Source organism: Neovison vison, chromosome 5, assembly GCF_020171115.1.
Source record: "Neovison vison isolate M4711 chromosome 5, ASM_NN_V1, whole genome shotgun sequence".
NCBI lineage: Eukaryota > Metazoa > Chordata > Mammalia > Carnivora > Mustelidae > Neogale > Neogale vison.
The window spans coordinates 56,229,990-56,250,336 of record NC_058095.1 but is presented as its reverse complement, the minus strand read 5'-3'; the positions used below and the strand labels follow the sequence as shown (position 1 = coordinate 56,250,336).

General features: G+C 53.2%; 1 protein-coding gene across 1 annotated transcript; it reads left to right on the top strand.

The window, feature by feature from the left end:
- The first annotated feature begins 279 nt into the window (after positions 1-279).
- On the top strand, positions 280-13,699 carry LOC122907362 (asialoglycoprotein receptor 2-like). Its single transcript, XM_044250253.1, is given in 13 exon segments — positions 280-420; positions 636-889; positions 4,961-5,077; positions 5,282-5,377; positions 5,943-6,014; positions 6,151-6,237; positions 6,321-6,466; positions 10,069-10,175; positions 10,393-10,504; positions 12,905-12,951; positions 12,953-13,000; positions 13,535-13,557; positions 13,560-13,699. Coding segments are annotated over 12 exon segments (1,104 nt in total). The 5' UTR covers positions 280-420; positions 636-780.
- Positions 13,700-20,347: the final 6,648 nt, after the last annotated feature.

Sequence of the window (20,347 nt, the reverse complement as noted above, 5' to 3'; positions counted from 1 at the left end):
GGGCGCAGAGAGGGAGAGCGGGGGAGGGGTAGGGGGGACAGGTGACCTGCACCCCAGCCCCTCCTGGCCTGGACCCCTCCGAACTGTGCAGTGAGGAGCGAGGTGGCCGGCACGCGGGGGTGGGCGGGGCAGGCCAGGAGACCCCTTTCTCTGGGAAGAACAGAGACCGTCGTGTCCCCCGCCCCCGCTATGCTTTGCCTGATTTCCAACCCTGTTTCCACTTCTGTTTACTGTCCAAAGTCCTGGGGGCAGGAAATGCCAGGTTAGAACCACTCGGACGCCAGGACACACGGGCTCAGGGATCTCACGGGGACAGCCCCTCCTGGTGCCACCTGCTCCACTTCTTGCCCTAGCCCCTCCTCGCCCCGGGGCCCAGGCCACCCGAGGGACCCAGGAGTCAGTCCTCCGCACCTCTTACAGGTAACCTGGGCTGGGGGGCCGGTGGGGCTGGGGATATCGGGTAATGAAGAGACCCTAGTTCGGGGACGGCGGGGGCTGGATGGAGGAGTGGGTGGTTCGGTCCATGAGAGTATGGAACGGAGGCTCCTGGCCATGTCAAGCCCTGAGCAGTCTCCTGAGAAGGATCAGGTCCAGCTGTATTTCCTCCCCAAACTGACCTCCCCCTTTTGACCCAGCCCAGGTGGTGGCCTCGGCCTGCTCACCTCCAGCCCCATCATTGGCCTCTCCCTGAAGCAGCCTTTTAGAACAGGCCTCAGCCCTGAGCTCAGACCCTGCAACAAGAGAGCCTCAGTCCGACCCAGCTCCAGCCCCGGGCTTGGCATGGCCATCCGGCAGCCGGACACCGAGGACAATGACCAGCAGCTGCCTGGAGGGGAGGGCCCGGGCCTGCGTGCGCACAACCCCAGGAGAGGAGACGAGTTCTACGTAGGTGAGTGTCCGTTTCTGGGGCTTTGCTCCCCTCCATCTGGCTGTGGATCGCTCTCTGTCCCTCTGAGGTCACATTCAGGCAAGACAAGGCACAGGGCTTCTCTAGGTAGAGGAGGCCTGTCTCCTCTGCTGGTCCCCTGACCTCACCTTCCTCTCCCTTGGGGATCCAAGGGAAGGGTGTTTGCCCTGAGGGTCAGGGCACACTGGAAGCTGGAGATGACTCTGTCCTCCTTCCTCCCAGCCTGAGCAGCGTGTGTGCACGTGTGTGTGCACGTGTATGTGCACATGTGTGCCGTGTGTGTGCACGTATATGTGCACATGTGTGCGCATGTCTGTGTGTGCAAGGAAAGCACATGCAGGCAAGGCAGGACAGTGTGTATGTGGGAAGGTTGGTGGATGGGGGAGGGGCACAGAGAGTTCCCAGGAGACCCCCACTCCCCTAAGCGCCCTGCCTAGATCCTTCCCTAGCAAGTCCTGAAGGAAGGCTCCAAGTATCTAGGAAACGTTTTCCGGCAAGAGAGATCTGGGCTGAGGGGCAGGAGCCGGGAGCCTGGGAGGGGGTCTGGTGTTGGAGTGAGACTCCGTGGAGACCAGAGGGTTGGGGCTCCGAGCTCAGGGCGGGGGGTTGGTTACCCTGGGTTGGGAAGGGGGGCCTCATGCCCGAGGCTGGCACACAGCAGGAGGGTTGGTACTGCTGTAGGGGCGGGTGGGTGCTGATTAGGGTGAGGGAAGCGGCGGGGGGCAGGCATTCCCACCCACAGCTTCTCCTTTCCTAGGGAGTGAGCTGGGGGTGGCCAGGGGCCACGTGAGTCACTCCCTATGTGTCCTCAGTGCCCGCATGATGCTTGGTATGTGGTTAGCTCCCGGAATGATGTCGGATACTGTCGGATCTTCTGAGGGCAAGAGGATTCACGGGTTAAGCAGGAGGCTTGGACAGAATCAAGAGGTTTTGGATTTCACAGAGAGGGGGAGCTCACCCCAAAAGACCCGATGGGCCGCGAGGCAGGAGACCGGGGCACCTGATTTTCCAAGACAGGCTTCTGCTTTTCCCAGCACTCGAGAAGCCTGGGCTTTCCACCAGTATGGAAATGTTTCAGCCACTGTTTCCTCAAAACCCCTTTTTTTTGCCCCCCCCACCCTGATCCTTCTCCTTCCAGAAATGTAATTATGCTGGGATTCATGGCCCCAGAGTTCACGGATGCTCCCTCTGTTGCTTTTTAAAATCTTTTCTCTTTCATTGTTTCTTTTTAGATAGTTACTATTGCTGTGTCTATACTGACGTCTAACCGTCCACTAATGCTAACCCATGTATTTTCCATTTCAGATATTGTAGTTTTTAAGCCTAGAAGTTCAACCTGGGACTTTTGAGTATCTTCCTTGACTTGTACATGTGTTTTTGAACAACATACAGTTACAATGTCTGTTGTAAAGTCCCATGTCTGCTAATTCTCACACCTGTGTCCATTCTGGGTGTTTTGATACATTTAGTAACCTTCCCAGTACCAGTTGAGTTTTCCTGTTTCTTTGCATGCCTGGTAATCTTCGACTGTGGGTTAGACATTGTGAATTTTACCGCTCTGTGTGCTAGATATGTTTGTATCCCTCTAGACACTCTCCAGCTTTGTTCTGGGGTGCCGTCAAGCAACATGGAATCAGGTTGATCCTTTTTGTTTTGCTTTTATGACTTTTTTTTTTTTAAAGAAAAGCTGTTACTTTTTTTTAAGTTTATTTAACTTTTTAAGTAATCTATACACCCAAATTGGGGCTTGAACTCATAACCCCAAGATCAAGAGCTGCACACTCTTCCGACTGAGCGAACCAGGTGCCCCTGTTTTTATGATTTGTTAGGCGGTCTGAAGCTCCCCCATAGCACTGTTCCCCAACCTGTATGAGTGCGAGGCTCTGTTCCCCAGCCCTTCTGGGTTGGTTTTGTCTTGGCTTGGGATAGTTTTCCTGACATGCTTGTGTTGGTCAGTACTCAGCAGTTCCTTGGGATGGGGGGAGCCCTCTGCAGACCTCCACAATTCTAAGGGCACTTCTCTCCTCTCTGACACACTTTCCCATGACCTCTGCCACTGTGGTCTCCCCAGACTCTCAGTTCCATTTCCTCAGCTCGGGGAGTCTGCGGGGCTCTGCTTAGATTTCCCTCCCCACTGCCTGGCTGGAAACTTTCCCCTCGCAGTGGCCAGGGGACCATCAGGCTTATCGGGTTGTCCCCCATCCCTCAGGGATCCATGCCCTTTGTTGCCTTCAGTTCAGGTGTCTTGAAAAAGATGGCTTCTCGTAGTTGTCTGGGTTTTTTGTTGTTCTTTTTGTTTTGTTTTGTTTTGTTTTTGTCTCAGTTGTTTCTGGTGGAGAGGGTGATCTAGCCTCTGTGTTTCCATGTCTGGCAGACCCTTTCACCTTCCAACTTGCCTGGCCAGCGCTTTTTATGTGTGGCCTCATTTTGTTCTCCAGACAGTCCAATCAGGTTGCTACTCTCTTACCCCCATTTTGAAAAGCTGTGGTAAGAATACCCAGCATGAGTCCTGCCGCCTTCACCAGCGTCTCCGTGTGCCATAGAACCTGGTTAGAGACAATGCGGGTGTAAGGATGGAACGGTGGATGTCTGGACCTTCCTCATTTTGCATAACCAAAACTTCATACCCATCGAACAGCGACTCCTGTTTTCCCAGACTCTGTCTGTGAGTCTGGCTATTTTATTATTTTTAACTTTTATTTAATTTTTATTTTTTTAGAAGATTTTATTTATTTATTTGACAGACAGTGATCACAAGGAGGCAGAGAGGCAGGCAGAGAGAGAGGAGGAAGAAGGCTCCCCGCCGAGCAGAGAGCCCGATGTGGGACTCGATCCCAGCATCCTGGGATCATGACCTGAGCCGAAAGCACAGGGTTTAACCCACTGAGCCAGCCAGGTGCCCCGAGTCTGGCTATTTTAGATACTAGAAGTGGACATGAGAAGATTTGAGGCACCAAACGGTCGAGTGACTTGCCCATGATCCCAGAGCCAGTTGGTGGCACGGCTGGGCTCAACCACAGGAGGTCTGGCTTCAGAGTAGAGGTGCAGGTGGCCTGGAATTGGGGTTAATAAATCATAGGTCAGGTTGGGAAGCAGGGCAGCGGCAGTGGGACATGGCTGAGAGAACGGTTGGACTCAGCCACGGGGCCCTGGCTGGGTGGGGAAGACCGTGGTCAGGGAGGGCTTCTGCATGGAGAGATGCGCGGGGAGGAGAGGGTGTGAAGGGAAGGGTGTGCACAGGGGAGGCTGTGAGCAGAGAGGGGAGCAGGTAGTGCATGTGTCAGAGACATGGTCTCTCTGCGTCAACGTGGGGCCTGGCTGTGTGATCGGGTCCCAAAGCGAAGGTGGCAGAGGCCGTTTGGGGGGCCACGAGTGTGGCTACTCAGTGAGTGTGTGCATGGCACTGAGTGTGACAGCGAGATGAGAGAAGCACGTGCACGTGTGTGTGGGGGTTGAGGTTCCAGTGGCTGAGGGCAGGGAGAGGCTTCTATGAGGAGGCTGAGGCTAGAGGCGAGAGCTGGCCACAGAGCTGGGGGTTCTGGAGGCCCCGGGGCAGAGGGAAGTGAGGGGAGACAGGGCAGGGGTGGGAAGGCGGATCCTGGGGAGCGGTGTGCAGCTGCGGCGGAGTGAACCACACGGAAGGGATGAGGGGTATGTTGTGCTTTGGGAGTGTCTGAGGGGCCCTGGCATGGACCGCAAGAAGAACATGGTGCCGGCCTCTGGGGCCCCCAGGTGTGGCGCGGGCTTTGCACACAGATGATGTGAGTATCGTGGGCCATGAACTTTGTGTAGTGCACACCTGTGTTGGTGTGTGTGCATGTCTATGTGTGTTCATGGGGGCCACGAGTGTGCAAATGCACATGTGTGCGATGCCTGACCCTTGGGGTCAAAGCCCTGGGACTCTGCCACAAGTCGCACCTCTCCCAGTCTACTTTCCTGCTATCCACGCGGGCTGTGCTTCCTCAGACTTCTGGTCCCCTGGGTGCTCCCATATGTCCCCTCTTGGGATTCCCAGCTCCCCAGGCCCCTCTTCTGACACCCCTTCCCCTGCAGGGAGGCCTCGGAGTCCCGCCCTTCTGCAGCGTGTCTGCTCCACGTTCCGACTCAGTCTGCTCATCCTCGGGTTCAACATCCTGCTGCTGGTGGCCGTCTGTGTGATTGGGTCCCAAAGTGAGGGTCGCAGGGGCCAGCAGGGCGGGGGGAGCACAGTGGGGGGGGGGTCGAACAGCTCGCAGAGCTCAGAGAGGAGCGGAAAGGGGCAGCACTGGGACACCTTGGAGGCGATGGCGCTGGGAGGGGCGGCCATGGACAGGTTGGAGCTGTCCAGTGGGACTAGCCCTCCTCTCTTTGTCCTGTTCCCTGCCTCCTGGCCAGGAGCACAGTTGCAAGAGGAGCTGCGGGTCCTAAAAGAAAACTTCACCCACTTCTCCAACGGGGTCCTGTCGGAGATCAGCACCCTCCTCTTCCATGGTGCGTGGGGCTTCCGTGCTGCAGCGGCTGCGGCTTATCCGCGCGCGTGGTTTTGCAGCTCTGCGTGCTGGGCGCCTGCGTGGGGTCTGCAGGAGGGGTGTGTGCGGGCTGCCCGGGCCGTTGGGAACCCAGCCTGAGAAGCGGGGCGAGGCTTCCAGGGACGCTGACCCCTGGGTGGATGGAGTCGGAAGGATGACTAGGCGGGTGAAAACCATGGGGGTTGGTGCCAGGTAAAGGGAACAGAATCCGCAAAGCCAGGAGGTGAGAAAGCCCACCCTCCATTTCGGGAGTGTGACCCCTTGCGGCATGGCAGGGGCGAAGGGGTGAGGGCTGGGCAGAGAGGCGGGTGAGGGCCGGTTTCCCAGGCGGGCACTGCGCTAAGCAACGAAGCAAGGCTCTGTACCCAGAACACGGGGACCTGCTGCAGAGGCCACCGAGGGGTGGGGGTGAGTGGGGAGGCCGGGGGCGGAGGGAGGGGCGGCCTCCCCAGGTGCTCGGGTGGGCAGGATGCAGGGGAGTGAAGGAGGCAGAGGCGGGAGAATGGCTGAGCCTTCCTCCTCCTTAGGGGGCAGCGCCGGTCAGCAGCTGACCTCTCTGGAGGCCAAGCTGGAGAAGCAGCAGAAGGATCTGAAAGCAGGTCAGAGACACCCCCCCACCAGTGTGTGCACCCCTCGTGTCCCCAGTCCCAGGCCAGCTTGCCCTGTGGGGTGGGGTCCCGGCAGGTGGGCTCCGCAGCACCCGCATTCCGCCCCCCCCACCATGCCGTGCCCTAGATCACGCTGCCCTGATGCTGCACGTGAAGCACTTCCCGGTGGACCTCCGCATCCTTACCTGTCAGATGGCCTTCGTGCGCAGCAACGGTAGGGACGGAGGGGACCCATGCCGCAGCACGCCTGCGCCCGCTGCCACTGCGTCTCACCTCCCTGTCCCCCCCGTCCGCCAGGCACACAGTGCTGCCCCATCAACTGGCTGGAGTATGAGGGCAGCTGCTACTGGTTCTCCCGCTCGGGGAAGACGTGGGCGGATGCGGACCGGTACTGCCGGCTGGAGAGCGCGCACCTGGTGGTCATCAACTCCCGGGAGGAGCAGGTGGGCCGGGCTCAGGCTGCTTTCTTCCCGGTCTCTAACCAAAGGGAGAGTCAGGAGGCAGAGCCCGGGGAAGTTCATGGTGAAGCCGTGGCTGATTCTAGCTCGTGGGATATTGTTAAGGCCAAGAGCTCAGGGCAGAGGGGCAGGAGCCAGGTGAGCAGGTGACGTGAGGCAGGCGTGGGGGTCAGAATTCCAGAAGCAACGAGCTGCAGGGCCGCGGGCTTGGGTGGAGAGGTCAGTCCCTTCGTGCTGGATGTGGGCTGAGTGGCCCCTGGAAGCAAGGGACGCAGTGGGCAGGGTTCCCAGGGACACGCCTGCCGCGGATTACTGGGTCCCTCCAAAGCGTTCCAGGTCTCCCCTGCCCACGGCCACCACCGGCCACAAGATTGTCACAGGGGACAGCCCGGCTGTTAGGATAAGGGGGGGCATTTTTTCAGAAAAGGAGGATGTGATGGTAACAGTGGCTGAGGCTTTGCTCTGTGCCAGGCACTTTCATAAAATAACCCGTAACCCTCACAGCCCCACGAGGGCGGCCACTCTTATCCCTTTGAGGGAGGGAGACATGAAGGGACCAAGGAAACTGTGTGTGTGCGCGCGCGCGCGGGCGCTCGTGATTTCTCCTACGGGTTGTGAATACGTTTAGTTTCTGATTTTTTAAAAACCGAAGAAGCGTCTTCTCCTCTTTTAATAGATGTGTCTCTCATTTGCATTCGTTTTTAACAGGCGTGTTTCATCTTCAGCCTGTCTTTTTCTTCTTCTTTTTTTCCCCCCTGTCGATATTCTTTTCTTTTCTCGCCTTTGCTGTGTGAGATGTGTTCTTTTTGTTTTCTCCCCTACGGCATGTTGAACTAGATGTAGCTTGTTTTGGGCCATACTAGCGATTACTTCGATCATTTTAAAGGATGGGCTGAAATGTATCGGCTTCCGAAAATCGAACAGTTCATACAATTTTCCGTACGAAAGATGAGGAAACCAGTCCTCGTGTGTTCTTCATGGGTCTCCTGTTTTTTGTGTGTTGGTAAGGTGGCTCCAGGCCCAGTCTGGGCTGGAACTCATGACCCTGAGATCAAGAGTGGCTCGCTCTAGTGACTGAGCCAGCCAGGAGCCCGCCTTGTTTTTTTTTTTTTTAAAAACGTAGATGTGACTGACATAGAACACGGAAGTTCGACGGCACAGTGTGTTGGTCTGATACTCGTATTGCAACAGAGTTACTCCAGCACCATCCGCTGACACCCTTAGCCCATCTCAGAATTCTTACTTTTTTAGTGCAGAAAGCAATGAAGATCTAGTCTCTTAGCAACTTGGAAGTTTATCATGCCTCCTTCTCTTCTCTGAGATTCCGCAAGCATTTTGCCCAAGTAGTTGGAGTCTTTTCTGTCTCTGAATCTCATTAACCTCGCCCAGATATATCTCTGTGTTGCACTTTCTCTCTGCGGTTTCCCTCCAGGGCCAGGAGCATCCTCTAAATTCGTAAATGTAGGTTTTCTAAATTCTCAAATATAATTTTATTTATTTTATTTTTATTTTTATTTATTTATTTTTTTAAAAAGATTTTATTTATTTATTTGACAGACAGAGATCACAAGTAGGCAGAGAGGCAGGCAGAGAGAGAGATAGAGGGAAGCAGGCTCCCTGCTGAGCAGAGAGCCCGATGCGGGACTCGATCCCAGGACCCTGAGATCATGACCTGAGCCGAAGGCAGCGGCTTAACCCACTGAGCCACCCAGGCGCCCCTATTTATTTTATTTTTAAAAGAATTTATTTATTTGTTTGACAGAGAGAGAGATCACAAACAGGCAGAGAGGCAGGTAGAGAGAGAGGAAGGGAAGCAGGCTCCCCGCTGAGCAGAGAGCCCGATGCGGGGCTCGATCCCAGGACCCTGGGATCATGACCTGAGCCGAAGGCAGAGGCTTTAACCCACTGAGCCACCCAGGTGACCCTCAAATATAATTTTAAATACTTGAACATTTTTCTCTTGTGCGGTCTCTTGGATGAATGGGTCATCCAGACATTGCTCTGCCATGTCCTGTCCACAGCCACCAGCCTGCGCTTCTTTCTCCGTCCCTCTGTGCTGTAGTCCTGTCCTCCAGCCTGTCGTCCACGCCCCAGACTCTGCTTTCTGCTGAGTCCCTGAGCTTTTTCATGTGGCTCAAATCTTTCTCTTGGGTTTAGCTTCCCTTCCCTTATCATTGTGTTCTCTTTCTTCTTGGATGTCTTCTTTGATATTTTCTATCATCCATCTCCTCTTTGATTTTGTGTAAGTTTCCTGATCATCCCTGCCCCCCCCAAGCCACCATTTTTTAAATGGGCACAATTCTTTTTTGCCTGTTACTTACCAGGAATGGGGAAGATGAATTCTCCTGGGCCATCTTCTCCGATACCTGGCACTATTTGATCCCCCCACCTCCGTCTTCACCACAGAGAGCTGGATAGCCCCTGGAAGTTTGGTGATTTGTACTCTGTTCAGCTCTTCAGCTGCAGGGGTGATGGGAAGAGGGGGTGGGGGCAGCAGGTGGCAGCAAATAGAATATCTGGTCTCCGGCATTCTCCCTCCGGCTCTGTTGAGTCCTCTGAATTTGTGAGCCAAGCCTGCCAGACTCTGAGGGTCGCTCTTTGGGCACAGAACACTGTCCTGTTGGCAGGATTCTAGAATTCGAGGGTGCTGCCACACCTGTGCTCCGGTGAGGTTGTCCGTGATCATGATCGGATCTCTACGAAGTGAATGGAATTGGGAAATTTCCCCCCAAATGGGACTACAGACCCTGTACACGCCATCCAAGGGAAAGGCTCGGCGTGTATGTTAGTCAAGCCAAGCCTGTGTTTCCTCTATACCCTCCTACTGCTACCCTCCCACACCCTGGGACTTCAGTCCCTTCTGTAAGAGAAAGCCACATGGGGGTGTGTTGTCCTTGGGGGTGTGTGCATGAGTCCTGGAGGGCTGTCTCAGAGATCTCCTCCCCCACCACCACACTGTCCTCGCACATTGCCAGCAGACTGTGGACCCCAATGTAGCCAAGTCATAATGGGGCTCTGGGCAGTGGGTCCAAGCTTGGAAGCCCCCACCCAGCAAAACTCCAGAGAGCACAGCTACCCAGAGAAGCCAGACCAGGGGCACCTGCCCTTGAGAGGCGAGCGAAGCTGAGATCCACAATGGGTTCTGGAGTCCGTGGGAGCAGCAGGGGCCAGAGTCAGGACTCCAAGAGTTCGAGGTCATGGGCAGAAGATGCCAGAAGATGGGAGTCCGGGGTAGCAGCTCTGCGCTGGGAATGAGGTGGGGCTCCAGGTCAGGGGACAGTGGTCACGAACCTCGGTACTGGGATTCCTGGGCTCTACCAACTACCTCGGTGAAGTGCGAATCGCCAGAGCATCCAATGTAGAGAGCTCGCGAAGGATTGAAAAAGATAACCTTCCGAAAGCACTTAGCATGAGGCGTGGCCCCGCCAAGTTCCACTCAGCGGTTCCAGGAGTAAAAGCAAGAATAGTTGTGTTGGGAGCGGACTCTTTGCCTGGGGGCAGAGGGAGCTCGACAAGGCGGAGGCAGCATACTGCTGCCTGCACGGACATTCAGTGTACCAGAACCTTCCTCCCCGCCTGTTTTCCAGAAGTTCATTATGCAACACACGAACCCCTTCGATGCCTGGATAGGTCTCACGGACAGCGACGGCTCCTGGAAATGGGTGGACGGCACCGACTATGAGCAGAGCTACAAGTGAGTGGCCTCCTTCTGTCTTGTTGGTTTGGCCTGGGGCCAGCCCCCTGGTCTTTCGCCCTAAGACACTGCCACCCCCCCCCCATGAGGCTCCCCAACCCTCTCTCTCCTAGGCTGCTGCGTCTGCTCCCTGAACCCCTCCTCCTCCGCTGTGCTTTCCAGAGGTGGGGGTGGCAAGGGTAGGGCTGGGAGCTTGAGCTCCGTCCTGCCTTCCTAGGAACTGGGCGGCCACTCAGCCCGATGACTGGCAGGGGCACGAGGTGGGTGGAGGCGAAGACTGCGCGGAACTCCGGGCCAACGGCCGCTGGAACGACAATTTCTGCAAGCAGGTGCAGCGCTGGGTGTGCGAGATGAGGCGAAACATCACGGCCTAGGGGTCCGCCCCGCCCCCGCCCCGCCCCCTGCCCCGCCCCCAGCTCTCTGCAGCCAGAGTGGGGATTTTGAAGAAAGGAAAAATAGAGGGGAGGGGTCCAGACGGATCGGAGGGGGAGCTGTAAGCATCCCAGACCCCTGGAGACACTGAGGTCCTGCCTCCTTCGGCCAAGTCACCGTCATCATTATAATCCTCAGCCCGCTCCATGGAGTAGGGAAAGAAGGCGCTCAGACTTAAGGTTTTGTGGACTGGGCGTTTGCAACGGGGAGGTGTAGGGAGCAAAGAAGAGGGGGGGCAGATTCTGTCCTAGACAGCTGCTCCTCAAGACCCCATGCCAAGGGACATGGGTCAGGGAGGGGAGGGGAGTTTGATGCAGAGATGCTCGTCTGGGCCAGCAGGTGGGGGCTGCCATGGGAAGCCGCTGCCCCCAGACCCATGGGGTCTCCCGCAGAAGAGGTCCCGGGGAACAGTGAGGCTCCACCTAACCCCAGGGGCTGTGGTCTGGCTGACAGGAGGCTGCAGAAGATGCTCACTAAGGGAACGGGGGTTGGTGAGACGCTGTGTCCTGTCTGTAGTGGGATCACCTCTTCGGAACCCCTAAGAGATCTAGACCTTTCTCCAGCACAGGTTGTCACGCCGCTTCCCCTCTAAACGTCACCTCCCAAAATCATTCTGAAGCCGATACTAAGAGGTTCTTTAAGCAATTAGTGTTGTTTTATTTTTGCTGCAAAAGTAATAGATCCTATTAGTTAAAAAATGCTTCTCTCTCACACAGGACGCTCCTCACCCTCCCGCTTCTCCCAGACTTAACTATTTCATGGCCATTGGTTTAGTCAGGGCCCTCCAAAGAGCCAGCACGATCTGTCTGTGTATGTGTGATTATTAAAGAGATCTTTAACAAGGAGTGGGCTCCGCGGTTATGGAGGGTGGCAAGTCCCAGTTTCTGCAGGGGGGAGACCTCCGAGAGCCGGTGACCCCAGTTCCAGTCTGCGTCCAAAGCCTGAGACCCAGGAGAGTATATGGTGTAGCTCCTGTGAAGGCAGCAAGCCAGACCCGGGAAGAGCGGGTGTTTCCGCGGCAGCCCAAGCCAGGAAGACAGCCCATGTCCCCGTGTGAAGGGGTCAGGCGGGAAGGACTCTCTCTTACTCCCGGGAGGGTCAGTCTTCTTGCTCCTGTCCGGGCTTTAAAAGCCAATGGAGCCGGCCCGGCCAATCTGCTCTGCTAGTTCCAACGCTCATCTCCTTCCCGAACACCCCCCACCCCGGAATCCTGTCTGACTGACTACCGAGGCGCCCTGTGGTCCCGGCCCGTTGACCCATTAAAATCACCCCTCCCAGGTGTCCCATCAGGACATTTCCTGGGTTCCCGGTGTGGAGGCAACATAACATATTTCCCTGGGAAGGGTTTTCCTCCTACTCCCCCTGGGTCTGCGGGCATCCATCCAACTTCCGCTGTCCCCGGCAAGTTTTGTCCCAGTGCTAGAGACTTCCCAAGTACGGACCTGACATGGCCGCACTTGACTCGGACACCCGCCGGGGCCCACGGCGAGCTGCCACTTGCTTGTTTTCACATGTCCTGTTTCCAGCGATTGCTGCTTCTGTCCTCGCGAGGACACTTCCTGGCATTTACTTGCAAAGTTCTCCAGGACATCTTCAGACACTTGTTGGAGTAAGCACACATAGAGCTGGAAGTCTCGGGGGGCTCGATGCCGCGCCCCTGCTGCTCGGAGAAGCCCGCTCTGGTCATTTCATTGTGTCTCCCCACGTCAACATCAGAATTTCTTTTTTTATTTATTTATTTTTTATTTTTAAATTTTTTTAAAGATTTTTTAAAATTTATTTATCAGACAGAGAGAGGGAGAGAGCGAGCACAGGCAGACAGAATGGCAGGCAGAGGCAGAGGCAGAGGAAGAAGCAGGCTCCCTGCCAAGCAAGGAGCCCGATGTGGGACTCGATCCCAGGATGCCGGGATCATGACCTGAGCTGAAGGCAGCTGCTTAACCAACTGAGCCACCCAGGCATCCCTCTTTTTTTTTTTTTTTTTTTAAATATTTTATTTATTTACTTGACAGAGATCACAAGTAGGCAGAGAGGCAGGCAGGGGGGGGGAAGCAGGCTCCCCACTGAGCAGAGAGCCCGACGAGGGGCTCAATCCCGGGACCCTGGGATCATGACCTGAGCCAAAGGCAGTGGCTTAACCCACTGAACCATCCAGGTGCCCCGACATCAGAATTTCTAAATAATGCCTGCCAATGGGTATCTCTGTATGGAGCCATTGTATTACTTAGTAACTCTCTATCCTGTTGATGGGCATGATCTTCTAATTCAGTCTGCAACAATTTTCATTTAAATCCTAGTTCAGTATATATACAGAACGGATCTGTATCCATTCTGGCTGGCTCGACAGTCGTCTACCCAGGATCTGAGCTGCTCCTCTTTCCTGGAGAAAACCTGTGAGAGAGTGAACGTGAGGTTTATGGGGCCCAAAGCATACACAGTTTTGAGGAGCCTGCTTTAGAAAAATAGTATTATGGAGACTTCTGGGTGAGTCAGTTAAGTGTGTGACACTTGGTTTTGGCTCAGGTCATGATCTCAAGATCGTGGGATCGAGCCCCGCCCGGGTCAGCTCTGTGCTCAGCGGGGGAGTCTGCTTTAACATTCTCTCTCCTTCCACACGCCCCGCCTTCTCTTCCTCTCCCAAATACATGAATAAATCTTAAAAAAAAAAAACACCGTGAATACAAAAGCATCACAGCTAATATTTACTTAAGTCAGACCTCCCCCAACTTCAGAAAGCTGAACGCTACCACGAACATCACAGTCCTGAAAAATGATGGAACGTTTGTAACAATCGTCCAACATACCTCAAAGATGCGTTTTCCCTACACTTTTTTCTGTTCGCTTCTGCATGTGGTGGAGATGTGGGGGGACCTTCTAGAGAGAGAAGAGAAGGGTCATTGCGGCTTCCCCTTTCTTGCTGCTGTCAGGTGTTTCAGAGCACTTGGGGTCCCCTGCCGCCCAGGGAGTCTGCACAGCCAGTGAGAGAAGCTCCCTTGAAAGCCATTGCTGGTGGACGGGCCGGAGGACGCGATGCGATTACAGACCACACGCCCACGTCCCTCGCATTCACACCGAACGGATTTCCCGCCTAACTTGCTAGCCTGACCCAAACAGCCCACCTGACCCAGGGTGCGGTGTGAAGGAGGGGACGCTGGTCACCGGAGCTGAGTGTAGTCAAAATCACTTTTGTTTTCATAATTCACCAAAGTTCAGGACCATGGCTGAGAGGCACGTGGTTGGTCCCTTGGGCTGCCGGGAGGGTTGTGCTCCCCGTTGCTGGAAATGTGCCAGCCGGGTCACCTTCCCTGCCACTCCGGTCCCCCGCGCCCCCCGGAAAATTTCCCCTTCAAAAACTCTGTGACTGAGTCACACCACTGACCTCACATTGCTGTTCTGTATTTTCCTCCGATCTTGGATTTTAGGCTTTTATGCTCAAACTGAAATCTTTCTAAGCCCTACCTCATATTATGAATCGAAAATGTAACATTTATTTATTTATTTATTTAAAGATTTTATGTATTTATTTGACAGAGACAGAGAGAGAGGGAACACAAGCAGGGGGAGTGGGGAGAGAGGGAGAAGCAGGTTTTCCACTGAGCAGGAGCCCATGCAGGGCTCGATCCCAGGACCCCAGGATCATGACCTGAGGAGAGGGCAGACCAGACCCTTCACCAACTGAGCCACCCAGGTGCCCCGAAAATGTAACTTTTTAAATGATCACATTAGAAGTAAGTGCTAAGTCTTGCTGAGTGAGGAAAGCCAATGTGAAAAGTCTACTACGTTCTCTAGGATTACAACACTATGACATTCTGGAAAAGTCGAAACTCGGGAGACAGATGAGTGGGTCCAGGGCATTCCGAGCGAGAAAGGGAGGGATGAGTATGTGGCACTCGGGGAATTTGTAGGGAGTAAAACTATCCTATAGGATAACTCTACTAATGCATACATGTCATTACAAATGAGTCAAAACCCACAGGATTGGGGCGCCGGGGGGGCTAAGTTGGTAAAGCATCTGCCTTCAGGTCAGGTCATGATCTTGGGGTCCTGGGATCAAGTCCCACATGGGGCTCCCCACTCAGCCAGGAGCCTGCTTCTCCCCCTGCCTCTCCCCCTGCTTGTGTTCTCTCTCACAGTGACCCATAAAGCAAACCACAGACTTTAGTTAATAACAACATATCAAGGGGCTTCCCCCTGGCTCATGCGGTAGAGCCACGCGGTGACTCTTGATCTCGGGGTCTTCAATTCGAGACGGTGAAGATTTCTTTAAAACAAAAAAAGAGGGGTGCCTGGGTGGCTCAGTGGGTTAGGCCTCTGCCTTTGGCCCAGGTCATGATCTCAGGGTCCTGGGATCGAGCCCCGCATCGGGCTCTCTGCTCAGCGCGGAGCCTGCTTCCTCTTCTCTCTCTGCCTGTCTCTCTGCCTCCTTGTGATCTCCGTCTGTCAAATAAATAAATAAAATCTAAAAAACAAAACAAAACAAAAAACAAAAGAAGAGTCAATATTGGCTCATCAGGGTTATCAAAGTCACCTTGATATTAAAGGCAAGACGGGAAAGTAAAGGAAGACAAAAATAAAATGGAAACGGCCACACACAGAATCTTCTGTTCTTTTGAGTTATTAGGATGACTCATCGTGGAGAGAGTAAACCCGAGTGTGTTTCAGCTGTGAGCGGAACTCTCGTCAGCAGAACCGTGTCTGAGGGATGCGCGGAGTGAAAGTGTAGCGGCGCCAACAGCTTCCTAGAATAATAATAAGCAAAAGCAAAACTTGCTTATACTGTGCTTTTAGAGGCAATTTTGCCACAGCAATCTATCAGAGAAGACCTGAACACATGCCAAAAGGAGAGATAATTTTTTTTTAATTTTTAAAGTTTTTTTTTTAATTTAAAGTTAATTTTTTAAAAAGAGTTTATTTATTTATTCAACAGAGAGAGATCACAAATAGGCAGAGAGGCAGGCAGAGAGAGAGAGGAGGAAGCAGGCTCCCTGCTGAGCAGAGAGCCCGATGCGGGGCTCAATCCCAGGACCCTGGGATCATGACCTGAGCCGAAGGCAGAGGCTTTAACCCTCTGAACGACCCAGGCGCCCCTGAAGTTAATTTTTTTTAAAGTCAATTTTTTTTAAAGTCAATTTTTAAAAAATATTTTATTTATTTTACAAGTAGGCAGAGAGGCAGGCAGAGAGCGAGAGAGAGAGAGAGAGAGAGAGAGGAGGAAGCAGGCTACCTGCTGAGCAGAGAGCCCGATGCGGGGCTCGATCCCAGGACCCTGAGATCATGACCTGAGCCGAAAGCAGAGGCTTAACCCACTGAGCCACCCAGGCGCCCTAAAGTCAATTTTTTAAAAGTAATCTCTGTGCCCAACTTGGGGCTCAGACTCACAACTCCAAGATCAAGAGTCACATGCTTCACTGACTGAGCCCCCAGGCACCCCCCAAAAGGAGAGATTCTTTTTTTTAAAAAGATTTTATTTATTTATTCGACAGAGATCACAAGTAGGCAGAGGTAGGCAGAGAGGGGGAAGCAGGCTCCCTGCCGAGCAGAGAGCCTGATGCGAGGCTCGATTCCGGGACCCTGGATCATGACCTCAGCCGAAGGCAGAGGCCCAACCCACTGAGCCACCCAGGCACCCCAGGAGAGATGTTTTTTCTAAGGTTGCATTCTCTTATTAAAATTAAAATTGCGTATAAATAACAAAAAGAGAACCACGACAGCTTAGCTGTTTGTAAATGAAGAGCTGCTATCCTATTATCACCATGATTCAAAGTGAAAATTATCTAGAGAAGAAAGAAACATGTCAAAACCTATAGGACACAGTAAAAGCCTGGCCCAGAGGAACATGTACAACCTCATTTTTAAAAAAAGATCTTATTCATTTATTTGAGAGAGAGCTAGTGAGCGAGCGCGAGTCAGGGGCAGTGACAGAGGGAGAGGGAGAAGCAGACACCCTGCTCAGCAGGGAACCCAACGAGGGTCCTAGAACCCTGGGATCATGACTGGAGCTGAAGACAGATGCTTTCCTGACTGAGCCACCCAGGCGCTCCCAACCTCATGTTTTCATAGCTGAAAACTAAACACTGAAAATAAACCAAATATTCAACTTAAAAAATCGGAAAAAGTCAATTACAATATAACCCAAAATATAGTAAGGGGAGGGAATTAATATAAAATATTAGAAGATTCCCCAAACTGGCAGAATGGGTAAAGCTAAAACCCATTTTAAGAATTAAGCTTTTGGGGCGCCTGGGTGGCTCAGTTGGTTAAGCGTCTGGCTCTTGATTTTGCCTCTGGTCATGATCTTGAGGTCTTGGGATTGAGCCTTGGGAAGTGGGGCTCCCTGCTCAGTGGGGAGTCTATATCTCTCCCCCTCTCTCTGCCCCTCCCCAGCTCTCTCTCTAAAATAAATACTTTAAAAATTAATCTTCTTTAAAAAGATTTTATCTATTTATTTGACAGAGAGAGAGAGACAGAGAGCAGAAGGCAGAGGGAGAGAGGGAAGCAGGCTCCCCATTGAGCCCAGAGCCCTATGCAGGGCTCGATCTCAGGACCCTGGGACCATGACCTGAGCTGAAGGCAGACGCCTAACGACTGAGCCCCCCCGGTGCCCCTCATGCACAGATTTTTATGTCTACACAAATTTTCATTTTTCTGGGATGAATATGCAAGGTCACAAGGCGGGTTGCATGTTGAGTTCCAGAAGAAAGTGCCCAACTGCTTTCCCGAGTGGTCACCCCATTTTCTGTCCTGCTCGACCACCAGCATGTGAACGATCCCTTTGTCCAGAGCCTCCCCTGCATTTGGCTGCTACCATTCATTTTAAAAATTCTGGTAAGTGTGTGGTGGTTCATCGCTGTGGTTTCTTGCATTTCCTGGATGGCTGATGGCACAGGGCGCCCTGTCACATGCTCATTTCCCATCTAGATTTCCTCTTTAGGGGAAATGTCTCTTTGTGGGTTTTGGGCCTATTTTTCTAATTGGATTCTTGGGTTTTTCTACTGTCAGATTTTGAGAATTCTTTTAAAAAATATATCTCACTGTATAATTGTAGTTGCATGAATTTATTCGAAAGGCCTAGAAAGTATTTTTGGACCCTTTGAATAATTTCTTTCAATACCTATATCTGAGCGTCTTCTGGGAGCAAATCAGTGAGTGAATGTGACAGGACGGGACGTTAGAGCCTCCACGCGTCATCTCCTCACTGAGTGGGGTTCAGAGAATTCTTTACGTATTCTGGTCTTTTGTTGGGTGTGTGGCCTGTAAATATTTTCTCCAAGTCTGTAGCTTGTGTTTTCTACCCTCTTAGCAAAAAAAAAAAAAAAAAAAATCTGTTTACCAAAACACTCATGTGAAAAGAATAAAATCTTGGCAAAGCCCGATTAAGGAAGTGAGAAAAGTGACACGGCCACATGAGAGATTAAGCGACACTTTTCCTGTTTTTATAGAAATTTGGCGGCATTCCCAAAGCTGAGAGGGATTGTTGATCATGTCAGGCCTTTCCAGCGGAGAGGAGCCCAATGCTTCTGGGCAGGGCTTGCACCAGGGGTCTTTTCTGCCTGCATCTGGAGCAGGGAGATGCTTCTGCACATGCCATTAGCCAGACGGCCCGAGTCCCAAGGGAACCACAGGAGAGCTGGGGTGTTTGCGAGGGGAGGAGCTCTCGGGGAGGCTGTGGATGTGTCTCCAGGAGTCTCGAGGGGGATCATGGAGAAAGAGACTCACCCCTGCCAGGAGTCCTCTGCAGGCAAAGAACCAGCTGGAGCTGCCCTGGGCGGGATTGGGTCAGGCTGCCCTTGGTTATTGGCGGGGATAAGGTTGAGAGCCTGGTGGACTCCAGCAGCCATGCAGGGAGGACCCCGCCCAGAGTGGGGGGGAAGCTGGGGCAGAGGGAGGCCGAAGGAGACCCTGGGGAGGCAACTGCTCCCTGGGGCAGGAGCCAATGGCAGCTGTTGGAGCCACATAACCCGTCTTCCTGGTGAGGGACTGCTCTGGTGCAGAGGGTCCCCTCAGAATCTCAGGGACACCACCCACAGACCCCACGAAAGGCCATGTTAGACACTGCTGTGAAGAGCGTCTTGGCCACTGGCCACCGCGACACCAGATCACTGCCCTGTCCTTGAACTCCTCTGTCCTTCGCCCCAGCTCTTGAGCTCTGAGAGGAGAAGAGGAAAGAAAGAGGAAGGGGGACCAGGGCCGCCTATGACTCCTGTCCTAGATCGTCTGCGGTGGCCCCAAGACCGCATGTGGTGTGTTGAGACAGTGTTCCTAGGAAAACATAGGATTGGGGAATGGGGAAGCGGGAGGAGGAAGAGGAGGAAGTCACCCAAGGGTGCGGCCAAAGCTGGCCCCGAGGGGAGGCTGTCGTGAGAGGGACCCGTTAGGAAGTGTGTCCAGGTAACGTCTAACATCGGGCAGGGTCCTACGCTTGTCGGGGTGGTCGGGTCACGAGCCCAGCCCCCACGACGTGCCAGGAACAAGGGATCTGGAGTATGACTAGTCTTGTACCCCGCGGCCATCGGGGGGCAAGCGAGGCAGTCCCAAGGAGCTCCTGCTGTCTGTGCTTCCTGCCGCAGCGTGTCCTCCCCGTGGATCCCACGGGACACAGGTACCGGCGAAGGACAAGCATATAGACCTGGACGGGATCCAAGCCCAGGCCAGGCGGTGTCTGCCCCCTCCCCGTCCTTGCAGACCCCAAGGCCTGTACATAAAGCTTCGCTCCAGTCCAGCCTGGACTTGGAGACCCGGAGTTAAGCCCCATCTTAGAGCTAAATGTATGGGGCAGAAAAATCCAGGAGAGCTTGTCCTGTAACAGTGGAAAGACGCATCAGTCATCCTAAACCAGGGCGAGGAAATTCCCTTCTATCCGTGATTTGCAGAGAATTAAAAAAAAAATGGGAATGGGTCTCCTTTTTGTCTTGTGCCTATTCTGGATGATGGGTCCAGTGCCGTGGACTTTCTTCTGAGATTGCTGCTGGGGCGGGTGGTGGCATCGATTGAGTTCTGAATTCTGAGCCTCGAATCCCGGGGAGAGCTTCCCTTGGTTGTAACTCATGACACTTCTTTTTTTTGTTGTTGTTTGTTTGTTTTAAGGATTTTTTATTTATTTGACAGAGGGAGATCACAAGTAGGCAGAGAGGCAGGCAGAGAGAGAGGGGGAAGCAGGCTCCCCACTGAGCAGAGAGCCCGATGCGGGACTCGATCCCAGGACCCTGAAATCATGATCTGGGCCAAAGGCAGAGGCTTAACCCACTGAGCCACCCAGGCGCCCCCGCTTTTCTTATCTTTGGTTTTGGCAGCCGGGAAAACGCAGGCCTGATAAAATGAATTAGGGAGTGTTCCCCCTCTTCTACTTTCTGGACGGGATTCCGTAGAATTGGTGGTTGTTTCTTCTTGCAGCATTTGATAGTATCCTCTAGGTAAGCTGTCTAGGCCAGAGATTGCTTCTTGGGAAGACTTTGAACTATGAATCTGGTATCTTTATTAAGGGTTATAGAACTTCTCAGTTGATTTATTTTATCTTAGGTAAGTTTGGGTAGTTTGTGGTCTTGGGAGAATCGCCCATTTCACTGAAGTTGCTAAAATTTTGTGCATAGACTTTTCCAGAAGGTTCCTTTATTATTGTTTTAATCTCTTCAGAGTCTAAGGGATGTTCCCTCTTTCATTCCTGGTGTTAGTAATTTCTGCTTTTTCCCTGTTTTTTTTTTTTTTTCTTGGTCAGGCCTGCTGGAAGCTTATAAATTATACTG